Raw genomic sequence first — 27,727 nt, 5'->3', positions numbered from 1 at the left:
AATTGTTGTATTTAAAGAACTTAATAAATTATTTATGTGTAAGCTCAACTAGATCTATTATTTGATAATTTGTGAATTTTACTGTCAAGTTCAGACATACATAATTTATTTGTTTAAATTGTTATAAAAATATTTAAGTTCAATGAATTTACTAGATCGGGTTATACTTTAGGTCTTTTTTCAATGCGTCAATTAAATTTATCGAACTCCAATTTGCCTAAAATAGTTTTTTTTTTTTTTTTTTTTTTGAATCAGCTATCCAACATCTTGAGTCAGTTGTGGTATAAAAATATGAACATTATTTATATCGATCCGATTATTTGCAGCATATGTAATAATCAAGAACACAATAATCCAACACAAAAACCAAAAAGAATTAGCATTAAAAAAAATTATTTAGAATTTCTGCAGTAGGTGAATCAGTCGACAAGAATATCAAGACTTCTACCTCAAGACAAACCAGTTAATGTCACGAGACTCACAGCACTACTCAGAATCTGAAGATTCTTCAGAAAAAGGATTTAGCGTCGAAACCATCTTAGACAGTGTCTCTCCCATGTCATCAAGATCATCTTTGCCAAAACCCCAACTTCTAAGCAGTTCCGTACCTAGTGCTCCTCGCGCAATCCCAAGCCTACGAAGGTTTATCAGTCTATCCTCCAAATATGGCAAAACAGCACTGCTGGAACGCAATCTCGCTGCCATGGGGATAGAGTGAACTTCGAGCGGTCCTCTGGTTGTCGCAGGACTTGAAATTGGGCCTTCCAAGATCTCGCCATGTTGACCAACAAGATTACTGAATAGTGAAGGAAAAGGCAAAGGAATTGGAAGAGGGCATTGCGCTACAGTTAGATGGGAGAATTTTGGTCTCGCTGCCGAATTTAAATAGGAAGCCTGCACTGCATCTTTAACTTCAGGAACAGAGGCTCTTTGATACCCTGAAAACAAAATAAACAATAGAATTAGACTACCAATTTTTTGCCTGTCTAAGATCTAGTAGCTAATGACAATACTAAAAAATGGACCAGATCAGCGAGAAAAAGTCTGGAAGCCTATTGAGAATGTTATCCAAGAACTACACTAACGCTTTGGCTGGATTTAATATCAGAGAAATTCTGCAAAGATTTCAGGTCGCAGAAGTTGATTTACAGTATGTTTTAAACAGAAAGGCTCATTTTTTATTTGAAAATTCATAGCTAAAAATTGAGGTCGTCACAATAATTGAACAGCATTCCAACCTTTCTGTTCTTTCGTAAATTTGTTTTGTCTGGAGTTAAAGAAAATCTTTGTAAACAAAAACGATGAGTGGGTTTTTTTTCCTTCAATGGTTTATCATACAACCAATAGTGCCATTACATTTTTCACAAAGATTCTATATACACCTTGACTGCAAAACCACAACCAACAAGGCAAGAAGCGCTACCAAGTTCATGCATAGAAAATTAGACCATTAATACTGGAAAAAAATACCCAAAGTTGTAAGACCGGGAAAATGCAAAAAATCTTTACTGCTACCTGTTCCAAAGACTCCATGAACAGTGATGGATTCCACAGCAAGCATATCTTCAACTTCTGCTAACTCTGGAGTCAACGGCAACAAATTCTCCAATAAACGTTGTGGGCTTTGGTTACCTGGTATACATGAATTTGAAACTTTAGCTAGAAAACTTAATTCCTAAGGGGGAGGAGAGAAGCACAAAGTCAGAACATAGTACCGGTGAGACCTGGAACTGGCATAGAAACATCCAGAATAGTAACCATATTCTGCCTAGATTGTCCCCCTGTCATTTGCATTAATTCATTAATATCCACCGCACCACATGTGTGGCTCACTTGTGTACTAGGCCCAAGTGGTTGCATTCTGAAGGGGAGACTAATGGAGTGTATTGCAGATGCATAAACTGCACTGGTGTGGTAAGGCTTTTGATCTTTTACACACAGATACTTGGACAGTCTACCTTCATAAAAGTAAAAAGATTATTTGAGTAAAATGTCGTGACTATAAGTGAAAGGATACGCTATTAGCCACAAGCTCAATTTTCTTACACAAGATGCTGCAAATTGGAAAATGGAAACAATTTCTTTAAATTATAAATTGTAGATCCAAGTTTAAATATAGAAGCTTCTTCAAATAAGGAATGGGGAGATCATGATACATCAGTCCTGGAATTAACATAAATTTGCATGAAAACAAGGTTAAGAAACTTGGTAAGGTTAAGAAACTTGGTTCAAACACCGCAACGATGAAAACGGTAATATACGAGAATTATTTGCAAAAAGACGCCGATTCATTCATAGATTCTCCAATCAATTATTCAGTCTTGCCTCATCAATCCACTGCACGATACAAACAAAAACACTCCAAGATCAATAAAGATTGTTACGAGATAGATTACTGATTGTGTCATATGAAAACAACAGAATCGAGAAATTGAGATTATGAAATCTATCTCATAACACAATCTGTAGAACCTATCGCATTGTCTTATTTTACGAAGTGCAGAAAATTTGTAAATTCCATGTGTGACAATGCTGGCCATCTCAGCAGACCTAGGCAGCTATATAATAGTGTGATTAAAAGCCAATGTTTAAAAAAAGCATTATCATTTAATAGTGTGATTAAAAGCCAATGTTTAAAAAAAGCATTATCATTATCAGCAGACCTAGGCAGCTATATAATAGTGTGATTAAAAGCCAATGTTTAAAAAAAGCATTATCATTTAATTAAAGAGATTACAAAGATAATAAAACGAATGCTACAAGCATAAAAAAATTTGGCATCATTTCTCGACGAGGACATCAAACTTTTCAATCAATAAGTAGAAGGCAATACCAATCAAACATACATATGTCTGATACCAAAAAAAACAGGAATCTGTTCAAATTAAGGATAGTCGTCCTATCAGTCTGGTCACAAGTTTTTACAAGATAATCGGCAAACCGTTGTCCATCTCAGAAGACCAGACTCTCAAAATGATTTTATCGAAGGTAGACAGATTCTAGACCGTTGTCTCATTGCAAAAAAACTAGTGGAGGAATTTAGGTTTAAGAAAAGGTCTGGTGGGTCTTTAAGGTCGATTTAGAGAAATCTTACGATACTGTCGATCGGATATTTTGGATTTCGAGTTACTTAAGAAGGGTTTCGGGGAGTGTTGGAGAAGATGGATCAGGGGATGTTTTTCAAGTGTGTCTTTCTCGATACTTATTAATGGTAGGCCTAGGGGTAAATTCAAGGGTGGAAAAGACCTTAGCGAACGAGGCCTGTTATTCCCCTTACTTTTCATCTTTGTGGTAGACGTGTTGGGCAGATTGGTCGACAGGCAAATGAAATGGAACTTCTAAGGGGATTGGAAGTAGGTAGAGAGAGGGCCGAGATCTCCCTCATATACAGTTTGCGGACAAAGCTTTGTTCTTTGTGAAAAATAACAGCCACTTTAGGTTTTTGGTGGAGATTTTGCTATCATTTTGTGAAATGTCAAGGTTAAAGATCAATTTGGAAAAAAATGCTTTATTGGGACTTCATTGCAAAGAAGAGGAAGTTGGAAGGCTAGCTTGTGAAATTGGTCGTGGGAAAGAGTCTTGGCCAATTAGATAGGTGAGGGTGTGGGTCCCTTTATGCGGGAATTCATTAAAAGTCTTTTTTTGAGAGTCAGTCCTTTTCAAGATGTCTAAGAAGTTGGCGAGTTGGATGAAAGCGTTCTTATCTAGACAGGGTAGGCAGACTCTGATTTAAGCTGTGTTGAATGCTCTTCTAACATACTTCATGTCTTTATTTAGGATCCCACAAGGCGTAGCGGAAACCGTGGAAAAGATTATGAGAGATCTTTTGTGTGATATACCTAACGGAGACCACCATGGTCACTTGGTTGCTTGAGACCATGTTTGTACACCAAAAGAGCGAGGGGTTTGGGGCATTGACAATATTTGTCCGAGGAATAACGTCTTACTAGGGAAATGGTAGTGGAGATTTTCAAGTGAGGGGGAGTCGTTATAGAAGAAGATTGTGCTTAGCAAATATGGGTTACATGATAATGGGTGGGATGCGGGTCTTGCAAGGAGTCCCTGGAAATTTATTTCTAGGATCTATCCAGTTTTTCTTCAGTAGGTGAAGGTTGTGGAAAAAGGGGAAATAAAATCAGGTTTTGGGAGCTCAGATGGTGGGGGATTCCACTTTTTGTATTTTTTTTGTCATTATTCCAAATTTCTACGGCACATATCAGACTATTTCCCACTTTCTGCGTTCTGATTCTTCATCCAACCTCTCCAAAATCTCTTGGAATTTGCACTTTTGTCGGGATTTGAGGGATGAGCAAGTTAACGATTTAAGCTTATTGCTAAGGTCTTTGGATAGGATTAGTTTGATCGAATGAGCTGATTAGGAAGTGGGTTTGGGATTCTTCATGGCTATTTTCCATTAAATCCTTCTTCGAGTCTTTTTTCCCACTTTATAGTTTTCCTTCCTTTCCTCTTTATATAACCATTTGGAAAGCCCAAGGTTCAAGTGTTCTTGTGGTTTGTAGTGTTTGGTAAATTACCAACGTGCGAGATGATGCAAAAAGGGTACCTTAATTGTTCTCTTTGTTCGAGTTGGTGTGTGTTGTGTAGGCAAGAAGTGGAGACCCACGACCACTTGCTCATTCATTGTCTTTTTATGAGCTTTCTTTGGTTCAAAGCATTGGCGGAGTTGGGCCTGGTTTAGATATCTTTGAGATCAACTCATGATTTATTTGCGGTAGCTCTTGGTCACGATCTAGGAAAGAGGGGTAGAATTTTCTGGGTTGTGGTAGTTCATTGTTTATGATGATTCGGTTGGATGGTGAGGAATAGAAGGATTTTTTAAAATGAAGAAGAATCGCTTGAAGAATGTTGGAAAAAGATCAAATTCAAGTTTCCGTGTTAGATTTCGATGAATGTGGAGTTTAAAATGTTTCCGGTCTCAGATTTGTATAGGATTTAGTCCAATACTATGTTAATATGATTCCCGTTCTTACTTTATCTTGCGTGGAACTCTAGTTCGTTTTTTGTACTTAAAATCTTTTATTGACATAATCTTGTTTCCCATAAAAAAAAATATAAGTAGAAGGCATAAGAACAACATAATCAAGAAACTGAGATGATGAAAGCTATTCTGCTTAACTCATGATATTGTCACACGTTTATTCAAAAGTGAATTATTCCAACAAAGTTTTTGTGGTCATTGTTCATTGTTTAGAGGCTAAAAAACTTGACATGAAAAAGTACATGTGGGAGTAGTCAAGGTGCGAATTTCAAGGTGAATGAGTAGTTACACAAGAATGAATCAAATTAAAAGTATCATATCAGAGAAGATACTAGGACAGCAACAGTTGAAGAAAATCAAGGACACTATATTTAAGATGGTGTAGACACATTCATTATTGAGAGTTCTGAGGAATTTAGAAACTCGAACAAAATGGAGGACAAACTTAATTTTATACGAATTTATTAAGCATCACTTATGTGATTTAAAAAACTGATAGTTTACAGTGACTACAAATTCAGGACAAGAGCTTGGATGATAATATAAACCATCAGGTGGACCCATGTAGCAAACACAGTTTCAGCTTCCCGTGGATCAATTTTTCATCAACCCTACAAGATTGTTTTAATTGCGCCAATGTCGAAAAATAAAGATAAAACTCACATTTAATTTTCATGCTTACTTGTACTCAGGGACGGTAAACCCACTGGGACAATCAATTTACAGAAAGAAGATAGTCTTGCAAGTGAAACTGCATCGTGGATTTTACTGGATATTTTTTGTTTTTGGCTTTTGGCATTTAGGTAGGAGTTGGGACTACGGGCACAGTAGAGCAGAACTGGAACATTTGTGTACTCATCTGCAATATTTTCTAAAAATTCCCCAGCTACACCAGAGAATCCTCCAGAATCATCAACAATAAATTGAAATCCCTGCCCAAAAAGAAAAAGAGGGGGAGAGAACAAATTTAGATTAAGAAAAAAACGTAGAAATAATGCAGCAGCTGTCTACGAACTGCGAAGAATAAGCAAAAGTTCTAGCAGGATAAAAAGGTATCGTGCTCTAGAAATATAGTTCCTTCGGAAAAGGGAATAAAAACAATGATAAAAACCATGATCCACCGTCAATGGGCCCAAATTATCAAATGAAGTTTATTTTCTAAAATTTGATTCTCAAAGAATTGAATGACATGTTTAACATGTTGAGGACTGAGCCCCACAAAAAGTACCTGAATAAGGTCACACTCTTCAACAAAAAAGCGAAGCCTCTCATTAATTTCTTCTCCTGACAGGCACCCCGAAAAAGCATCTCTTCCAATTCCATAATTGTTAAAATCTTCAGGGTCCATCCACAAGCCATTTAACTCATACAGACTCTGAGGATGATAATGAACTTTGGAGAAATCTGTCCAGTACTGAACTCCATCTTCAAGACATGCAACAATGTCTTTATCTTGATATTCAGTTTGAGAATCACTGTTCCTTCCATCATAACCTCTACAGTTATCCATGTCCTCATCAGTCTCTGCTGAGTCTAAACTTCTTAAGAACAAGTTCTTCTTCAAAGGTTCAGATGCCTGAGTTGTTATATTACCCTTCCTACACATAGGTCTGGAGACATTTAATTCATACAAGTGTCATATCCGACAGTAAAATGTACATCAAAATGGCATACCAAAATACTATATCTAATGCTCAAGAAAAGCAGAAACTGCAGATCAAAATTTAGCCTTGAGAGGTGTTGCAGGTTTGCCTATTAAAAACGTAGGTTCCATAGTCTTCAAAGATCAGGATCGTTGCTCGTGGTAGAAAAACTAAGTCGGCCATGAAGACTCATGTGAAATGGTCACGAAAATTACAAAAGGCATCCAGCTTTCAATGTTTATAAAAACGCAAAAATATTTAAAAATAAAGAGAATTGGCAGTGGCATGCGATTGACAACCTTCTGCTCCAATGAAAGAGAACAAGAAGGTATCTCCAAGAAAATACCAGAAAGACACGATCTGGCATATTTTCCCATGTATGCCAACAAACAAACTTGTGTTGACTCAGGAAACTGTGTCAACTAGGAGCATATAGATTCTAAAAACTGTAATATACAAAAAGAAGGGGAAAAAGCATTCAGCAACAGTCAAAAGTCCAACTCTAAGGTCTAAGCTATATGAAGTACAAATATTACATGCCTTCATTAACTGTCAAACGAAAAATGCCACCAGCCCATAATAAACATGTATAAATTTGTTTTCCTAGCAGACATGAGTAAAACGTCTCCGTCACTAATGAACTCATTTAAGTTGGTAAGAAGTGAAGGAGCTTGAAATATCGGTGGTAATGCATCAAGAATAGGAGAAACATTTTATTATCCATGGAAAGTCATCTGTCTAGTAACAAATAGATGCTTCAAATGTTCCTGGCAAGCCAATGTAATCTATTAAAGCAATCAGCCATCAGTCAGCAAGGGACAAGTCTAAAGATGCTCTCATAAAGTCATATCCGTAGCTGTATAAAAATAAGACGTTTTGAAAGATCTACACAGAAAAAAATGAACATCAAACATAAACTTGCAGGGTGACAATTTCCTGACAATATGAATACATAATATCAAATATTGGTGCCTAGGCATTTGATTATTATAGCTCGACTAACAGGATAGCCAAGGAATAAAATCATCTAAGTACACATAATCATAAATAAGAATCACTACCAATAAAGTTATCAGTTGTATGACTGGCCTGGTTTCAAAACTGATTTTTGCAATTCTAGAGTTGATGGTTCAGTTTTAATGGACGTTAGAACCTGAACCAAACCACTTGAACATAGTTTGGTCATGATACCTGTGATTTCATTCACAATTCAGATACAGCCTGAACCGGTTAAGCAGGAGTTTATTCTTTAAAACTTTAATGGTCAAGAAAAACATAACTGTGCGTAATTATAGATATCAAGTAGTTCATGTATTTACTCAAGACCTTAGAATTCAAGAAGAACTTACGTTCCGATTGCAATTCCATAAAGTCATAATTAAGAAATACTAACTGAAACACATCAAAATATGAAAGTGAGAGTAATATATCACCATGTAGGGGTATCAATCGATGCAACCGGGACCTCATTATACAATGTTCCACTCGCGGTTACACATCCGAGGGAACCTGTTGAGCCAATTTAATGAGTCAGCATCTTTGATAGAAGAAAAACCTACTTTGATCAATCCAAGAAATTCAAAGAGTGTGATGTGATTTCTACAAGATCACTAAATGTGTATGTAAGTAGGAGCCACATCAGTTTTGACAAGGACAGATATTAATAGGAAACCATACACGCATGGAACCCCTTTCCCACAGACAGCGTGAAAAATAACATGACCATACAAGTTATCAATATGATGTAGAGAGGTAAAATGGGGAGATGGAAAAACATAATCACCTTGGTTGGTTTTGTTTTTGGTTGGTTGTGGGGGATAATTTTAAAAGAATGATTCAATTGACGTTTTCTGGAAAATAAGTTGTGTGCTCAGTTATATTTTGAAGGAATATTTGTTGCCATCAATTTCGAGTCATGATGGAACTTGTCTGATAGTGATAAGATGTTGTAGCATAAAATAAGCTTTGGTTAAAATGTTATCAATAATAAATATGTAAAAAGTTGAATCACAGAAATGTGTACCTCGGGAGATAATATTGATTATTTTTATTCTGGGATATAAAATGTTTTGGGGAAACAAGGCTTAGGTTAGTGAAACTTGAAATTCGAAAGAAAATCGGAAAAAACTAAGAAATAGCGCTAGCCATTGATACAAATGTTATTACAAATAAAACTAACTAGCAAATTAGAGTGATCCAGAAATTAATAAGTCACAACAATTTCATAAAAAATTAAAAGCCAGCATGAACCCTTACGCTAAACTTATTATGTACCTTGAAAATCAACTGAAACCAGGCGAGGAGTGTGCGTAAGAATACCCTGCACATGACGAACTCATCTGAGAAAAGAAGATTAAGACCAAAAACCAAAAAAGAAAAAGGATAAGTGGGGAATAGGTTTTTAGTCAATGGGCACTGCCTTGGCAGCAGATTTACCTGCTGAGTTTCGCCAGCACGATAGAGGACGTCCATATTAAAGTGATGATTTTTAAATATTTCATCACTCTGAGGGTTGTCAGCCAAGCCAAGAAGCTCATCCTTGAACACACACAACAAAAAAGGTCATTTTTTTTTATTTTACCATTGAAATACATTCGAAAGAAGGCAGATCAGTATACCCAAAACCATATACAATTCCAAAATCGTCAATACTAAACAGCCAAAATCAACTCATAAATCAAACAACTAACAAAAAAAACAGGGTACGACATGCATACAAATATTAAAAACTAGTTCATAGTTTCTTCAATGTCTACAATCGTCGTGTAAAAAAGCTAGAAGTAGAGAATACGGAGCAAAACATCAAATTTACCTGGAAGTTCCAGAAATGGGAGCCGATAAAATTTGCATAGCTTCCAATTTGAACTGTCAAGATTTCCTTCATAATTCTACAGAGTGAGATAGATGGACGCGTCTCAGGGGTATGAAAACGATTACTTTTTTAGGAAAACCTTTTCGAAATATCTTGGGAGAGAATGATCTCTGCGGTATAATTCAGCGTCGATGGAGGGTAAAAATTACGGTCACTATGTGCAAAAAAAGCACGAAAAGATTTGAAGAAACATTTACGTAAAATCTATTACTATTACTATTACTAGTACAACGACGCACGCGTGCTCGTACGATATGTTTTTATAATTTATTTGATTTATATTTAATTTTGATATATGAACTAAAAAATAAATTAAAAAAGAATAAAAAAGACCCAAGCAAAAATTGAACCTACAACCTCATGATTAAGAAACATAGGCTTTATCTACTAAACTACATGTGACTTGCTTTTATTTTTTAACACTTTATTAATATATATAATTAGTAATGTAGAGAGTGGGGTGAATGGTATTTTAGATATTTTAAAAAACAGACCAAAGAAGTTACTCTAACCTACTCAACCTTAATAAATAGTAAGAGATTAAAAATATGTGTAATAGAGATTTTAAATATATTTTGAGGGTGTATCATTTAAGACCGTCTCATAGATTATAATTTGTGAGATAGGTCAATCATACTCATATTCATAATAAAAAGTAATACTCTTAGCATAAAAATTAATACTCTTATATGGGTGATTCAAATAAAAGATTTGTCTCACAAATACGACCCGTGAGACCGTCTCACACAAGTTTTTGCCATATATTTTATATATAATAAATTTTTAAACAAAAAAAATTAAATGCATTGAATTAAATTTTGTTTCAAACTCTAAATTTCTTTATGATCAAATGACACTTGATTCAACAACCATCAACCAAAGTTTTATCATACAATTTGTGATACAGAGACTTGTGTGTTTTTGATTTTGCAATTTACCAGGTCAACGATATCATCTATCCATCTACGTAGATTATTTCATGTTACTCTTGAAAATATTTCTCATCCAATGATGTGGTCAACTGTTAACTCTTGAATTATCAATATATGTCAAATTTCATAAAAATATAAGAGTGGATCTCTTGTAAGACGATCTCACGAATCTTTATCTGTGAGACAAGTCAACCATACCGATATTCACAATAAAAAGTAGTACTCTTAGCATAAAAATTAATATTTTTTTCATGGATGATCCGAATAAGATACATGTCTCACAACCGTCTCACATAAATTTTTGTCAAAATTGTGATAAACCCCGTGTAATTTAATGATATTAGAATACTCTCGATATAAGTATAAACTAATCGTAACTACATGGCACCCCTTCCCCCATCCCACCCATAAGTTCCGCTAATTAAGAGGCATTACAAATATCTATAATGAAATTTAGTCTCACACTGAGTGAGTTTTTTAAAAATAGCACTTAATAATTTTGATGTTCCGATTATATCATTTAAGTTATTTTTATAATAACACATGAAATTGAATATATGTATTAGTACTAAAAGCAAAACTTTGATAAATTATAATACAAATTTTTTATTATGGACTAGTATATAATTGTACCTTTTTTAAAATTAAAAAAAGAAGTAAATATCATTCTCTTTGCAAAATGTGATTTACTATGTCAATTAATAATTATCATTGACGATGATGGTAAATTATTGGAGTGCAATAATTATCTCCGCTACTTTCATCACATTGTAATAAATTTTTTATATGAGGAAAAAGATTGAAGAAGTTAAGGTTATTAGATTGTAAAAGGAATGATTATATATAATATATAATAAAAGAGAAGTGTTTTACATTTTGACTTGTGTGAGACTGTCTCACGAGTCGTATTTTGTGAGACGAATATCTTATTTGGGTCATCCATGAAGAAATATTATTTTTTATGTTAAGAGTATTACTTTTTATTGTGAATATCGGTAGAGTTGACACGTCTCATAGATAAAGATTCGTGAGATTGTCTCACGAGAGACATACTCTTACGTTTCATATAATAAAATTTAAATTTACATTTAAAAAACTCACACACACACACACACACACATATATGTATAATGAAGATATTTTTAATTGTGAGGATATATTTATTAAGAAAACCCAGAATCAGTATTCATCTATAAGAAAAACTAGAATCGTAATTCTTGGTATTGAGCTGTATAAGACCAATCAAAATACATATTAAATAGAGATATCTATAGACCGAACGAGAATTAAACAAGGCAAAACCAGAAGCAGTAAGGTAATCTACAACAAAAAATTCGACCACACACACGCGTTGGTGGCGTGCGTGGAGAGCAGCAACTGCACGCGCCAACCGACCCAATTCATTCACTGTCCTAGAAGTACCGCAGAAATTAGCTTTACATTTCTTCTTCCTGCAAGATATCAATTGCTTAGCCAACCCTCTCAAGTTTCACTCCTCTCATCACCATCGGAATTAGAACTCGTTCACTTCTTCAGAAAATAACAAAATCAAGAATATTATGTCCCAAAAGTTTCACGAATCAGGCAACTGTTGATTGTTTTTAATCAGCTCTTGATAGGAAAAGAGTTCGGATTCCCAGAACCATTTTCAGTCTGTGTTTTAAGTGGAAACAAGGAAGCCATGGATTCTAATTCTTGGTCTGCTCGTGTGTCTTCTGTCACCAAGAGCTATAAATCAGCTCTTCAATCTCGATCTGGTTAGTGCTTGAGATTATTATCTCACTTTTCTCTGGAACGTTTAATTTCCATCTGGGCTTCTTTGAATTTGTTGACTTGATGTGGATGTCGGTGAAAGGTTGCATTTTTTTTGTAATGATTTAGGTCCTAAGGTAGTGTGTACGGACGATGAAAATGGAATTATTTTACTTAGGGTTTGTGATTGAATAAATGTTCCTTTGAGAAGTTAGCTCTCTGTTTTGAGTACTGGATTCGAAATCAATTGTACCATTTGGCTCAGTACGGTTTTTTTGGGAATCACATATTTGTGTGGAAAACTGGCTTGTACTCGGGGCTTAACATTTTCCATTGAATATATTCTTTAAAGGTTGAATTATAAAGATTTTTCCTGTTCATAGCTTTATATTATACCTAAGAGGTTTTCTTATATGGGATTGGTTACTACCAAATTTACATTGATTTTGATGGGATTCTGTGTGTGTGGGTGTTATGGCAGGGCTGAAGTGGGATAATTTGGATGCAGAAATGCTTATGGGTTTCGAGGAACTCGAGGCGGAGGATGATATAAGGGAAGAGTATATTTGCCCTTTCTGTTCAGAATATTTCGACATTGTGGGACTCTGTTGCCACATCGATGATGAGCATCCTGTGGAGACCAACAATGGGGTAACGTTTTTTTTATGTTTTTCTTATCACTCTACGAGTACAATCTAAAAATTTAATTTGTACTCATTGTGCTAGATTCATATGAAATGCTTTTCTGATACTCGACTAGCTAGCTTATTTAATAATAATTTTTTTAGCTTCACCAGTTTTGGAAAATGATTAATCAAATCTGTTTCTGTTAGAAATTATGTTCCTGATTTTGATTGTCGAAAGTCATAGAAGATGATGAAAAATAAACACAAGAACACACAAGATTTATATTGGTTCACTCTTGATATAAGAGCTACATCCACTTGTCACCGCTGCAAATTTCCACTATAACGAAACCAAGAAAGCAAAGAAAATTTTATGAGAACATGTCCTCTCTCATAACTCTTTTATTGTCATTCTCTGTATCTCTATCTATTCGCCAATTATAACGCAACGACAACTACTAACAGATACAAATAATAAAAGGCTACATTAATATATGCAAAATACCTAAAATACCCTTAAATAAATAATTAGGCTCCATAAATGTATTAACAGTCTCCCACTTGGAGACTAATCCACCATCATCGACCGTTTTCACCTGGAGCGTTAGCGACTCCTCACTCCTCAGTGGAGAAGTCCAACTGAAGTTGCACATAAATTCAGTTTCTTGGCTGTCACAGTCTTCGTCAACATATCAGCTGGATTACGACTTCCTTCAATCTTCTCAGGAGCCTGACTTCCATCCTCCAAGGTTAATTTTATGAAGTGATATTGAACATGTATGTGTTTTGTCCTAGTGTGATAAACATAATTCTTTGCCAAATAAATAACACTCATACTGTTACAATATAACACGCTCTTTTCATATTTGTGACCCAACTCTTCCAAAAAAGACTGCAAGATATTCGGCCTCAATTGTAGAAAGTGCAACTACTTTTTGCAATTTTGAAGCCCGATTAACTATTGTAACTACCAGAGTGTAAACTAATCAAGTAGTACTATTTCTACCATCTATATCTTTAGCTATGTCAGCATCAACCATAGTTCTCAAAAGCGCAAAAAGCGCGCATCGCACGGATTCCATGAGGCGTGCGCTTTTGTACGCTTCTTTGCTACTTTTTTTTCGTCTTTTGCGCTTCACAGAAAAACATTTTTTTTGTTTTAAAAAATCCAACATATGAGAAATCGCGCTTTGGTATATTTTTAAAATAAATTAATTTTATTTTTATCATTTTAGAATATTTTATTTATTGCGCTTTATGTGCGTTTCGCTCTGCGTTTTGCGCTTTAAGCCCCATGACACCTGAGCGCTTTAATGCGCCTTGCTCTTTTGATAACAATGGCATCAACATGTCCATGCAGACCGAAATCCGATTTTCTGAAGCATAAAGCTGAAATTTTGTACCTCTCAAATATTAGAGAATCCATTTCACCTTATCCCAAAGTTGTTTTACTGGATTACTTATAAACATGGTTACAACTCCCACTGCATGTGCAATGTCGATATAGTACATATAATTGCACACATGAGACTACCAATAATAGAAGCATGTGGTACCTTGTCTGTGTAAGCTCGCTACTCACACGAAGGTGACTGATCCTTGGATAGATGAAGGTGACCAGCTAAAGATGTGTTCACGGGCATTGCTCTATCCATGTAAATTTGCGAAACACTTTCTTAACATATTCTTCTTGAGATAATATTATAACCTCTTTGTAATTCTTATCCCAAGGATTTGTTTTGCTGAACCTAAATCCTTTATCGCAAACTTTTCAGACATTTTACTTTCTCAATTTATCAATCTCCAGCAGACTAGCTCCATAATCAACATATCATTTACATTGAATAGTAAAATGCTATAAGAGCTATCAAACTTTTTTATGTGACAACAATGATCTGCCTGACATCTCAAAAAATCATCACTGCTCATAAAATTGTCCAACTTTTTATACCACTATCTAAGCGCCTGTTTCAAACCATACAAAATCTTTTGAAGTTTACTTACCATTTTCTCATTTCCTTTTACATCAAAACCATGGGGCTGTTGCATGTAAATTTCTTCCTCCAAATCACCATGAAAAAGTTCCTTTTTATATCCATACGCTTAAGATACATATTTTCTTGCGTAACTAACCCAAGAATAGTTCCTATTGTGGTTAGTTTAACCATCAGAGGGAAAATTTCGGTATAATCAACTCCTCATTTATGCTGAAAACCTTTCACCACCTATCTTGCTTTATAGTGCTTGTTATCATCATGCTCTTCTTTTATCTGGTAAACTCATTTATTCTGCAATGCTTTCTTCCCCTATGGTAACTCTGCTTACTGTCGTGTTTGATTAGACATCAAAGAATCGTGATCTAGCTCCCACTTGATGATCCATCAACCTGCATTGCTTCTTAACTTTCTGGTTCACCTATGTCAGACAACAAAATACAACTGAGAGATGGAGAGAATCTCAGTGGTGGCCTAGAAATTCTGGACGATCTCCTCGATTTGGGTGCATTAGTAGTTTATGGATTACATTATCTTGGTCTGTCGGCATTACATTTTCTTCATTAGTTGGAGCATCTCGTTGCCAATCACTCAACTGTTTACCCAGTTTGTCGTTGTACAACACCTGCTCATCGAAAATTACATCCCTGCCCCTGATAATTTTTTTTATTTTGGTCATCCCAGAATTGATAGCCAAACTCAGTAACACCATTGCCTATAAATTAACATTTAGTAGACTTTGGATCAAGTTTGCTTGTAGCAGAAGATCAACATGAACATTAGAGAGGCAACCAAACACTTTCAGAAAAGAATAATTACCTCTTTTGAAGCTCCAAACCTCCTCTGGTATGTTGTAATTTAGAGGCATTGATGGACCCCTATCAAATCAAATAAGTATTTGTGTTAATCGAATCAGCCCAAAATGCCTTAGGCAATCCTTTATGAACCACATGCTCCTTGCACGCTCATTCATGGCCCTATTCATTCTTTCAGCCATACCGTTTTGTTGAGAACTTCTAGGAGCAGTTTTCATTATCTTGTTCCCATTCTCAGCACAATAATGCTTAAATTCATCAGCTATGTTTCACCTCTATCATCAGATTTCAGACACTTCACTTTTAAATTTGTCACATTCTACCACGGCTTTCCACTTTTTAAAAGTATCAAACAGATCAGATTTATTTTTCACAAAATAAACTCATATATTTCTGGTAGAATCATTAATGAATGTCACATAATAGTCAGATCCTCGTAGAGAACTCATAGGTGAAGTTCCCCAAACATTAGTATGCACGAACTCCAACTCTCTCATATCTTTGCCAGATTTAGAGAAGCTGGCTTTTTTTTTTGTTTTCCAAAAACAAGAAGATCAACAGATTACAGATTTCAATTCTAGTATTTTCCCATTCGACACAAGCATTTTCATCCCCTTTACACTCGTATGTACGAGTCTGCAATGCCACAAATATGATGATATGAATCTTGACACGAATAAATAGCAAACACGATTAAAAATAAATCGCACCCTCTATTCAATTACGATATTAAGATTCGTGTGTTTTTCCCGATCTTTTGAATCAAGTAATATGTGATATTCACCTCTAAACTAGCAAGAGTTTAGCAACAAATAAACACGAGGATAAACAATCGAAACTATACGAACCTTCGAAGAACTTTGCCTACGACAATCCGCACAAGCAACGATCGACAAACGCCACAAAGTTAAAAACTTTGATAAGTTTGATTTGATTTGACAAAGCTTGGCTTTGAAAAAAAAGTTAAGAGAAAATTCTCAAAAGTTTGATAAACTCAAAATATTATGTGTATTGTGTGTAATTTTTTCGTCCAACATAGTCAATATATCAAAAGATATCAAAAATCTAGTCTCCCAAAATAATAAAACTCTAGAAAAGGAAACAAATCCGCGCAGAAAACAGAGGACACGGACCCCGTGCAGACGTCCGTAGACGGGTCCGTGTACATACTGTAAAACTCTTCAATCGGGATCAAGCGACACGGACCCCGTGCTCACCTCCGTGTACGGGTCCGTGTAGGCACTGTATTCGCCAACTTCAAAGGGCACGGACCCCGTGCCTGGGTCCGTCTCCAGGTCCGTGGAGCCACTGTAAAAACCCTCCCCAGCTTGTGAAGGACACGGACCCCGTGTGCAGGTCCGTGTACTGGTCCGTCCAGACTCGGTAAGCAACACCAATGTTTGAACGACTTTCCGTTGGCCTCCAAACGTACTCCCATGCATCGCGACCTCTTCAGGCTTACTCATGACTCCTTGTAGCGCCTCCTTGAATCTCTTTAGTCGACCCCTCGTGATTGGTCCCTCCGGCAACTGCAAAGGATCCCATGCTTTCCTTGGGACGTCCACGTTCGCATCATCCTCCCCTTCTTGAAAAGGATTTGTCCTCAAATCTTGCTCATCACCTACATCAAACAACGACAAATCACTAACATTAAATGTAGAACTTACGTTGTACTCACCTGGCAAGTCGAGTTTGTAGGCGTTGTCATTGATCCTCTCAAGTACTTGAAATGGTCCATCGCCCCTAGGTAATAGCTTTGAGCGTCGCTTCTCCGGAAACCTCTCCTTCCTCAAGTGTAGCCACACCCAATCGCCCTTCTCGAATACCACCTTCTTTTTCCCCTTGTTAGCTTGCTTAGCATATTGCTCATTTCGCTTCTCAATATTGGCTTTTACCTTCTCATGCAAACTCCTAACGAATTCAGCCTTCTTTTTACCGTCTAAGTTTAACCTTTCACTCACAGGTAAAGACATCAAATCCAACGGAGTCAAAGGATTAAAACCGTATACAATTTCAAATGGTGAATAGCTAGTAGTAGAATGCACACAACGATTATAAGCAAATTCAACAAATGGCAAGCAATTTTCCCAATTCTTTAAGTTCTTCTTGAGAATAGCACGTAATAAAGTTCCTAACGTCCTATTAACTACCTCAGTTTGACCATCAGTCTGAGGATGACGGGTCGTAGAAAACAGTAATTTAGTGCCAAGTTTAGCCCACAGTGTTTTCCAGAAATAACTTAGGAATTTAACATCACGGTCCGACACAATGGTCCTAGGCATGCCATGTAGCCTAACAACTTCTCTAAAGAATAGGTCCGCAATATTAGATGCATCATCAGTCTTGTGACAAGCAATGAAGTGTGCCATTTTAGAAAACCTATCCACAACAACAAATATAGAGTCCCTCCCCTTCTTTGTCCTAGGTAATCCCAAAACAAAGTCCATAGATATATCAACCCAAGGTTCGCTAGGGACGGGAAGTGGTGTATATAATCCATGTGGTAGTGTCCTAGACTTAGCTTGTCTACAAGTTATGCACTTCTCACAAATACGCTCAACATCACGTTTCATGTGTGGCCAATAAAAATGTTCATGCAATGCACTTAAAGTTTTAGCCACCCCAAAGTGTCCCATTAGTCCACCCCCATGTGCCTCCCTAACAAGTAATTCACGAATCGATGACTTGGGAATGCACAATCTATCCTCTCTAAACAAGAAACCTTTATGCAAGTAGAATTTATCATGTGGACCATGCATACAAGTTTCAAACACTTCCTTAAAATCATCATCTAGCACATACAACTCTTTAACAAGTTCAAACCCCAATATTTTAGATTCCAAAGTAGAGAAAAGTACATACCTCCGTGATAGTGCGTCGGCCACTACATTTTCCTTACCTTGCTTATACTTGATCATGTAGGGGAATGTCTCTATGAAGGCCACCCACTTAGCATGCCGCTTGTTCAGCTTTTGTTGCCCCTTGAGGTGCTTTAGAGACTCATGATCCGTATGAATCACAAACTCTTTAGGCCTCAAGTAGTGCTGCCACGTCTCAAGAGTCCTCACAAGTGCATAGAACTCCTTGTCATACGTGGGATAGTTCAGCGCTGCCCCATTGAGCTTCTCACTAAAGTACGCCACCGGCCTTCCTCCTTGCATCAACACGCCACCAATACCTACACCTGAAGCATCACATTCAATTTCAAAAGTATTAGCAAAATCAGGTAACACAAGTAAAGGAGCATTAATTAATTTTTGCTTGATAATATTAAAGGACTTCTCTTGCTCCTCGCCCCAATAGAATGGAACGTTCTTCTTGATGACCGCCGTCATCGGTGCCGCCAATGTGCTAAAATCCTTTACAAACCTCCTATAGAAGCTCGCAAGACCATGAAAGCTTCGAACTTGACCAACAGTAGTAGGCGTTGGCCAATCTCGAATGGCACTTACCTTGTCTTCATCAACTTGTATACCTTGTGAACTCACAACGAAACCAAGAAACACAAGTTTGTTTGTACAAAAATCACACTTCTTTAAGTTAGCATACAAATTTTCAGCCCTTAATGTGATTAGTACAAGTTTCAAGTGTTGAACATGCTCTTCAAGATTCTTGCTATACACTAGGATATCATCAAAGTAAACCACAACAAATTTACCTATATGTGCACGCAAGACATGATTCATTAACCTCATAAAGGTGCTAGGTGCATTAGTTAAACCAAAAGGCATAACCATCCACTCATACAACCCATATTTAGTTTTGAAAGCAGTTTTTCACTCATCACCTTCTCTCATCCTAATTTGATGGTAGCCACTCCTCAAATCAATTTTGCTAAAAATGCAAGAACCATGCAATTCATCTAACATATCATCTAGTCTAGGTATGGGATGCCTATACTTAATGGTTATGTTATTGATTGCCCTACAATCTACACACATACGCCATGAGCCATCTTTCTTAGGGACTAGCAAAACAGGCACCGCACAAGGTGACATGGACTCACGCACATAACCTTTATCTAATAACTCACTTACCTGCCTTTGAAGCTCCTTAGTCTCCTCCGGATTGCTCCTATAAGCTGGACGGTTCGGCAAGGCACTCCCGGGCACCAAATCAATTTGGTGTTCAATTCCCCTCAATGGTGGTAAGCCTTGAGGTAGCTCCTCCGGAAATACATCGTCAAATTCCTGCAATAGTGAAACAACAATGCTCGGAAGGGATCCGGCTATATCACTTGTGTTAAGGAGGATCTCCTTGTAAAGAATTAACACAAGTGGCTCATGTGTGTGCAACAAGTGTTTTACCTCACCTTTTTGGGCCATATAAGAATTCTTTTTGGCCTCTTTCCTCTCTTTTTCTTTTCTCTCATTTTCTGTTTTTGTGGCTATCTCACTCTTTTGATCACTCTTTTTTTCAGCCACTTCATTTTTGTTTTCAAAGGCCATCTCACTTTTTAGTTCACTCTTTTTTTCGGCCTCATCTCTCTTTTTCTTTTTCAAGTGGTCCTCCAATACTTGCTTTGGGGACAATGGAAGTAAGACAACTGTTTCTTTTTTCAAGACAAACGAGTACTTATTTTTGAACCCATCGTGAGTCACTCGCCTATCAAATTGCCATGGCCTACCCAACAAGATATGACAAGCATGCATGGGCACCATGTCACACAAAACCTCATCTTTGTACTTCCCAATTGAGAATGACACTAAAACTTGCCTATTAACCCTCACTTCCGCACAATCGTTCAACCATTGAAGCTTATATGGTTGAGGATGTTTTATTGTAGGCAACCCCAATTTTTCAACCATCTCAACACTAGCCACATTGGTGCAACTATCCCCATCGATGATTACATTGCACACCTTACCATTCACAAAACATCTAGTGTGGAACAAGTTCTCTCTTTGGTTAACTTCCTCATCTTTGACTTGGGCACTCATGATTCGCCTAGTCACTAGAGCTTCTCCTACAACCGCCCCATATCCCTCATCGGGATCCTCCAACTCCGGCATATCATCATCACTACCCTCGCCATCCCCCTCACTTTGAGACTCATACTCACCATAATCATTTAAGAACATGACTCTCTTATCACTAGAAATATGACCCATCCCTTGACACCTAAAACATCTAACATCTCTAGAGCGATTAGAAGGAGTTTCAGATTTACCTTGGACTCCTTGCTTAGGCGCCTCTTGTTTGGTCTCAAATTTGGGCTTGGCCACCACTTTGTTCTCCTCACGCTTCCCCACATTTGATCTCCAAGAAGATGATGCACCTCCGGTTTGATTGGTGCGGCCAACTCCTCGCCTCTTGAGTTGTTGCTCCACCTTTATGGCCATTTGCACCATCTCGTCTAGATCTAAGTAGTGCCGAAGCTCCACTTGATCTTGGATCTCCCTGTTCAAACCACAAAGAAAACGAGCCATAGTTGCTTCATTATCCTCCTCAGTATTTGCCCTAATCATGAGTACTTCCATCTCCTTATAGTAGTCCTCAACACTCTTCAACCCTTGCCTCAAAGTCTGTAACCTCTTAAACATCTCCCTATAGTAATGGTTAGGCACAAACCTCTTCCTCATTACACTCTTCATCTCATCCCAAGATTCAATAGGCCTCTCATTATACTTTCTTTTAGTGGTCACTAATTGATCCCACCAAATGAGAGCATAGTCTAAGAATTCAACCACCGCCAACCTCACCTTCTTTTGTTCGGAGTAGTGGTGACATGCAAATACGAACTCTACCCTCTTTTCCCATTCTAGGTACGCCTCCGGGTCAGATTTCCCATGGAATGAAGGGATCTTCATCTTAATGCTACCCATGTGACCATCTTCCCTAGTCTCCTCATATCTACCCCGCATGGCTTCCCTTCTTCCTCTACCAAATCCTCTATCTCTCCCATTCCTACCCCAATTCTCATTTTGACTCTCATCGCCTCCTCCTAGATCATACTCCTCATCATCTCTACCCAAATCTCTAGGCTTAGGTTTACCCCCACTAACACTAACCTCAAGTTTACCCAACCTCTCATGCAACGACTCCATTTGGGTCGCCATCGCTATACTAAAATCCCCAAACAACGCATCTAGATGAGCTTTGGACACCCCCGAATTCGAACTATCTCCTACCTCCCTCTCCATTTAATTTCAAAGTTGTACCTGCAAGAAAAGGTTAGTAGAAATAAAATAATCCTCACCCAAATGCTCACGATCACTCCAAAGAAATTCACTCGTCTTTTACCTCTTTATTTGTATGCTCACAACAAATACTCACCGTTCACTCCAAAGAAAAGTCACTCTCACTCAAGTGTATCACTCGAATTTTGAAAGCTCTCTTGGAAGTGCTCAAGCTTTGTATTGTGGGTATATCAAACAATCAAAGTTCAAACTTGTGAACAAATGCGACCGACTCACTTGGACTGTGTAGACAAGAAATTCGAATATAGGAAATTTTTTTTTTTTTTTTTTTTTTTGACTGTGTGAGACAATTGAATATGACTCTATGAAGACAATAGAACAATATATCAAAAAGAAATAATGGTGAATTTTCGGAATTTTTGTACTTTTTTTTTTTTTTTCCTCTTTGAATTCCGAAAATTCAAAAAAAAAGGACTCAAAATTTCGTGTATCACAGATTCACGAAAAAAATACGAAGAACGATAGAACAAAACAGATCTGAAAATATTCGAAGAAATAATACAGATCTGCAATTTAAGAACAAGATAATTTACTTGAATTCAATAAACCTGGCGCTCTGATACCAAATGATATGAATCTTGACACGAATAAATAGCAAACACGATTAAAAATAAATCGCACCCTCTATTCAATTACGATATTAAGATTCGTGTGTTTTTCCCGATCTTTTGAATCAAGTAATATGTGATATTCACCTCTAAACTAGCAAGAGTTTAGCAACAAATAAACACGAGGATAAACAATCGAAACTATACGAACCTTCGAAGAACTTTGCCTACGACAATCCGCACAAGCAACGATCGACAAACGCCACAAAGTTAAAAACTTTGATAAGTTTGATTTGATTTGACAAAGCTTGGCTTTGAAAAAAAAGTTAAGAGAAAATTCTCAAAAGTTTGATAAACTCAAAATATTATGTGTATTGTGTGTAATTTTTTCGTCCAACATAGTCAATATATCAAAAGATATCAAAAATCTAGTCTCCCAAAATAATAAAACTCTAGAAAAGGAAACAAATCCGCGCAGAAAACAGAGGACACGGACCCCGTGCAGACGTCCGTAGACGGGTCCGTGTACATACTGTAAAACTCTTCAATCGGGATCAAGCGACACGGACCCCGTGCTCACCTCCGTGTACGGGTCCGTGTAGGCACTGTATTCGCCAACTTCAAAGGGCACGGACCCCGTGCCTGGGTCCGTCTCCAGGTCCGTGGAGCCACTGTAAAAACCCTCCCCAGCTTGTGAAGGACACGGACCCCGTGTGCAGGTCCGTGTACTGGTCCGTCCAGACTCGGTAAGCAACACCAATGTTTGAACGACTTTCCGTTGGCCTCCAAACGTACTCCCATGCATCGCGACCTCTTCAGGCTTACTCATGACTCCTTGTAGCGCCTCCTTGAATCTCTTTAGTCGACCCCTCGTGATTGGTCCCTCCGGCAACTGCAAAGGATCCCATGCTTTCCTTGGGACGTCCACGTTCGCATCATATGACTTGGCATAGCGGTCAACAACTACAATGATATCTCTGCAATATTAAGTCCTATAAAGAGTTCCAGTTTTATTGTCATGTACAGTAACCATAGATTTGTAATCTTCCACGCTCCACCACAAAACGTGACATTATGCTCTTCATCATCAATTGTCCTACCGAATTAAATTTTGCATCAACTTCAGTGCATGTCCCGCTTTTTGTATTTTCCACACAGCCCGAACTGATATCTTCAAATGAATATCTCGGATACCAACAACATCCAAGGGTACTCCATTAGCCAGATATATTTTCCCATTATTTCCAGCAACATAATTTTCAACAATTCCATGATGAGGAGTTGTATCAAAGGGCGCACTTGAATCCAAAACCCAAGAATAACAGGACTGTCAATAGACAAAAGCAATTAATCCTGAATCTCATCAGTTGCAGCATTGTTCTTGTTTTTGTTTTTCTTTGGGGTCGTACAATTCTTTTTCAGATGGCCTCGTCTCCCACAGTTCCAACACTCTAGATTGTTATTTCCTCTGCGTCTTCTCTTCCTTCAATATTTAAGGCAAAACCTGATCTCCCAGTTTCACCGTAATCGATTCTGTGAACCTCTTTTGCAAGAATTATATATCTGATATCATTAAATTTCAGTTTTTCATTGCCAACTAAATTACCAACCGCAACCTGTTCCCAACTGTTTGATAGGGACACCAAGAGTATCAAGGCACATACCTCATCATCAAAATTAATTTTAAGGGAGAACAATTGATTGACAATTGTATTAAACTCGTTTAAATGTGCTGCCACAGAAGCCCCATCTATCATCAGCGAATTAAAAAACCTTTTCATAAAAAATACCTTACTATTTGTGGAAGGCTTCTCTTACATATCTGACAGAACTTTCATCAGACTCGAAGTCGATTTCTTGTTTGCAACATTATGAGCCACATTCTTCGATAGTGTCAGTCGAAATGATCATCTTCTGAAGTCTTTTTTGGTTACTTCTCTGCAAGCAGTAGATGCAACTTTCTACCGTACGGATAGTCCATGAGTTGCATTCTCCAGAAAGCAAAATCCTTGTCCTCAAATCTCAAATCCCATGTACCTAACCTTCTTCGCTGGCCATCGCTTTCAAATTCAACCCGACTCTTTGACACCAATTGTTAGGAATTATAGTCTTGATTTTGACTACCGAAAGCCAAAAAAGGCAACGAAAAATAAACACAAGAACAAACAAGATTTATAGTGGTTGACTCTCGATGTGAGAACCGCTGCAAATTTCCACTATAATGAAACCAACAAACAAAGTAAATTTTACAAGAACTTGTGCCCTCTCAGAACTCTTTTGTTGTCACTCTCTCCATTCGTGAATTCTAATACCATGACCGCTACCAACTTATATAAATAATATCAAAGCTACATTAATATATGCAAAATACCTAGAATACCCTTACACAAATAATTAGGCTCCTCACTTATATTAACAATTTCATGATATGTAGAGATGAGGTCATGTGCTCATATTTGAGGGACATGTTTATCTTCTTTGAGTCATCTTTAATGCGCTACTGCTGGAAAGATTTTGTTTCCTCGGGCTATCATCGGATGAAGCTATTTTAAGAAGAAAATGTCTCTTAGCATTTGTTGTTTTGTTTCTTTTGTTTGCAAAAATATAATATTAAACAATAATTATTCGGATGTTTCTGTATGAAGTTATATTAAATATGTATTCTTTCTTCAGGTGTGTCCAGTGTGCTCCGTGAGGGTTGGCGTTGACATGGTAGCGCATATAACCTTGCAACATGGAAATATCTTTAAGATATCCTTTCTTTTACTTGGCTATTTCTTGGATTATCTACTTGTTTCCAAGTAGTTTTTTGCCACTCATCGAATTGCATCTATGTAATTTCTCTGTATTTTGATTCTGCGATTTTTTTTACATATAAGCTTATATCCATCTTGCCACTTGAGATTTATGTTATTCTTTGCATGAAAACTATATTAAAAATGTGGCATTGACTTCTCAAATATTGGAAAGTGTTGCAATTACTACAAGATCAACTGTTATTTTCATATGAATAGTATAGACACGATCATGTACATTCATTTCCTTGACGGGAGATCACATGCAGCGCAAGAGGAAATCAAGAAAATCTGGTTCCTATTCAACCCTTTCTTTGTTGAGGAGGGAACTGAAAGAAGGTAATTTGCAGTCCCTGTTTGGAGGGTCGGCCTCCTCGGTTTCTTCTTGCAATGCAGCCCCAGACCCGCTATTGTCTTCATTTATTTTGCCAATGGTTCAAGATTTTGAAAGTGTTCCGTCTAACACGTCAACGGAGTCAGTATCAGTTAACAAAAGCACAACTGATGCCATTTCACAAAGGTAATGTTTTAGTTCATTATGGAAATTTCCCTTCTCGCTCTGTGCCATTAGGTGCCATTTAATTATTAACCTTATGGTGAATTGCTAAAGCCTTTGAATAGCCTTTGAGAATATAATATTCTGACGGTGTTGAGCATTGAACTCAGATTTCTCCTTTTAATCATCGAGTAGTCAGTGTTTGCGGTGAAATGATCTGATCCACTTTTATATCCATAGCACTTCTCGTTTTTTGGTCTTTCCATCTCCCTCTAATTTGGGGAAATGTGACTCAAATTAATGATTTCTAATGGCGTTGGTTAGCTCTGCGAAATGATATTCTCAAGTTACCTGGGAATTCCAGAGTGCTGGTTTTGTTTGAAAGTACATTAAACTAGTTTAGACTAGAGACCAGTCCATTGAGACTAATATTTTTTTATTAACTTCTTATAATGTTTGTAGAATGGTTCAAAGTCCGATTTAACGTTGAAATAGTGCTAAGTTAACTTGACATTTTTTGACATGGATGACTTTGTTTCTGAAAGTTATCTGGTTTTGTTTTCAGCTCATAGTAGCCTCCTTGAAATTTAATAGGAATTTGAAATTAATGGTTGGTGCCTCATAGTTTTTTTTCCAAGATTCTCGGAGGCATTGATACAGATTTCTTGATGTATACTCGTTCTTGCAGCAACTGCCTCCACAAATTTAGTAGTTCTCTTGCCATTCTTGGGACATGAATAAAAAATTTGGTCATCTGTCATTATCTTTATGAATAAACTAGAGTCCTTCGAGAAAAAATCTAAGCATTTGGCTCACAGAAGAAATTAGTGATAATGACGATAAACTCGTACCTGATATTCCTAGCTAGTTAAACTATGTGCTATTTCATATGAATGAAACTTCACATGAATGAAGAATTTGAAATTGCTAGATCCTTTTGTCCTCCTTGTTGGCTAGTGGTCAGTTCTGCTCCCACCAAGGCTAAGCTTAATGATTAGAACCTTGATGCGGAAAATGGAGTCAAATTCTAATTTTAAATTGTATAAATGATGTGATTTTATCAAAATTGGAACAAAATAAGAACCAGAACGTGCATCGTTGGTATCAGAACCATAAAAAAGATCTCTTTTAGATCCTTTAAAAATTTCCAGGATCTTTGAAATGTCCTTTGTTATACTCGGATCATACATTTTCCAACAATATTTCTATTGACTTTAGTGATAATCTGCAGCCTTGAAGATGAAAATATACGTTGACAGCTTCATTTACCAGCTGTATACGGTTGAAGTGGTTAAATTGTGATTATTGATATTGCTACTTCTATCACCGACTAGTTAAGTTATGTTGGGTTTTATTTCCTATTTTTCTCGGATTTTTTCCTGCAGAAAACGAGTTTTTTTAACGTACTTGGAGGGATAAAGTATATATGTAGTTCATTTTTTCAAGTAGGCGGAATTTACATTGGCAAGTAATGATGATATATATTGGATTACTATTTGCAGAAAGGTCCAAGAACCTCCATTGTCTATCGAAGATAAAGAGGAGAAGACGAAGAGATGTGAGTTTGTTCAAGGAATACTGCTATCTAAGATGCTTGATGATAATTTATAAGGGTCATCTGTGGGTGCTGCTATGCTTGTGGAACCTGCAAAATGGATCGTGGCCATTGTGTCCGAGAATCGAAACACGCGGTAAAAATAAGTTTTAGCGATAAATGTAATTTATGTTTGTGTAGAATTAGTTGAAGCAATGAAAGACTCGGTGTATTTCGTTTTCGTTCACTACGCCTTGATAGAGAAGATGACGATGTACTTATCGCTCTATTTCTAGATTCTGATCTTTATCGATTTTTTCTAGGATAAATGCAGTTCTAGTCTCCTGATCGTTTTGAGTTTTTTTTACTGGACTTTTGTTAAAACTCTGCTGGGCAAGAATACATTTGGTTGTATTGAATCCGAATCATTTTTTAATTCTTGTTTTAAGATGTATGTAATAATATTTTATTTTTGTAAAATTTTTGAGTTCTGATTTCTGAAGTAAAATAGTATGTATGAA

General features: G+C 36.9%; 2 protein-coding genes across 5 annotated transcripts; one reads left to right on the top strand and one right to left on the bottom strand.

Annotated features, from left to right (window-relative positions):
* Positions 1-355: 355 nt before the first annotated feature.
* On the bottom strand, positions 356-9,668 carry LOC140813647 (uncharacterized). 3 transcript variants are annotated; one of them, XM_073172264.1, is made up of 9 exons: positions 9,455-9,668; positions 9,079-9,180; positions 8,917-8,962; positions 8,076-8,151; positions 6,228-6,597; positions 5,682-5,931; positions 1,725-1,958; positions 1,516-1,632; positions 356-938 (listed from the first exon to the last, which is right to left on the bottom strand). In XM_073172264.1, exons 1-9 carry the CDS (start codon positions 9,524-9,526, stop codon positions 487-489), a joined length of 1,719 nt encoding a protein of 572 aa, XP_073028365.1. In that variant the 5' UTR covers positions 9,527-9,668; the 3' UTR covers positions 356-486. The 3 variants fall into 3 exon arrangements, with proteins under 3 accessions (XP_073028365.1, XP_073028364.1, XP_073028366.1); XM_073172263.1 differs by having other exon boundaries at positions 1,716-1,958; positions 9,455-9,666; XM_073172265.1 differs by lacking the exons at positions 9,079-9,180; positions 9,455-9,668 and having other exon boundaries at positions 1,716-1,958; positions 6,228-6,609; positions 8,917-8,968.
* Positions 9,669-11,797: 2,129 nt separating this feature from the next.
* Positions 11,798-27,642, top strand: LOC140813904 (protein DEHYDRATION-INDUCED 19 homolog 3-like). Of its 2 annotated transcripts, none has more exons than XM_073172716.1 (5): positions 11,798-12,203; positions 12,707-12,849; positions 25,055-25,134; positions 25,442-25,696; positions 27,175-27,642. In XM_073172716.1, the coding sequence occupies exons 1-5, from the start codon at positions 12,128-12,130 to the stop codon at positions 27,281-27,283; spliced, it is 663 nt and encodes a 220-aa protein (XP_073028817.1). In that variant the 5' UTR covers positions 11,798-12,127; the 3' UTR covers positions 27,284-27,642. The 2 variants fall into 2 exon arrangements, with proteins under 2 accessions (XP_073028817.1, XP_073028816.1); XM_073172715.1 differs by having other exon boundaries at positions 11,802-12,203; positions 12,680-12,849.
* The last annotated feature ends 85 nt before the right edge of the window (positions 27,643-27,727 follow it).

Source organism: Primulina eburnea, chromosome 15 (assembly GCF_022965805.1).
Source record: "Primulina eburnea isolate SZY01 chromosome 15, ASM2296580v1, whole genome shotgun sequence".
NCBI lineage: Eukaryota > Viridiplantae > Streptophyta > Magnoliopsida > Lamiales > Gesneriaceae > Primulina > Primulina eburnea.
Note: the sequence above shows the minus strand (reverse complement) of the source record. Positions and strands in the feature narration are given on the sequence as shown.

Bases quoted from the DNA above. Each gene is read 5' to 3' on its own strand.
- LOC140813904 (XM_073172715.1), top strand. From the start codon at position 12,128: ATGGATTCTAATTCTTGGTCTGCTCGTGTGTCTTCTGTCACCAAGAGC. The intron at 25,135-25,441 runs ATCCTTTCTTTT...GGGAGATCACAT, and splicing joins CATGGAAATATCTTTAAGAT to GCAGCGCAAGAGGAAATCAA. The intron at 25,697-27,174 runs GTAATGTTTTAG...TACTATTTGCAG, and splicing joins ACTGATGCCATTTCACAAAG to AAAGGTCCAAGAACCTCCAT.
- LOC140813647 (XM_073172263.1), bottom strand. From the start codon at position 9,526: ATGAAGGAAATCTTGACAGTTCAAATTGGAAGCTATGCAAATTTTATC. The intron at 8,963-9,078 runs GTAAATCTGCTG...CGTCATGTGCAG, and splicing joins GTGCTGGCGAAACTCAGCAG to GGTATTCTTACGCACACTCC. The intron at 939-1,515 runs GTAGCAGTAAAG...TTTTGTTTTCAG, and splicing joins TCATGGAGTCTTTGGAACAG to GGTATCAAAGAGCCTCTGTT.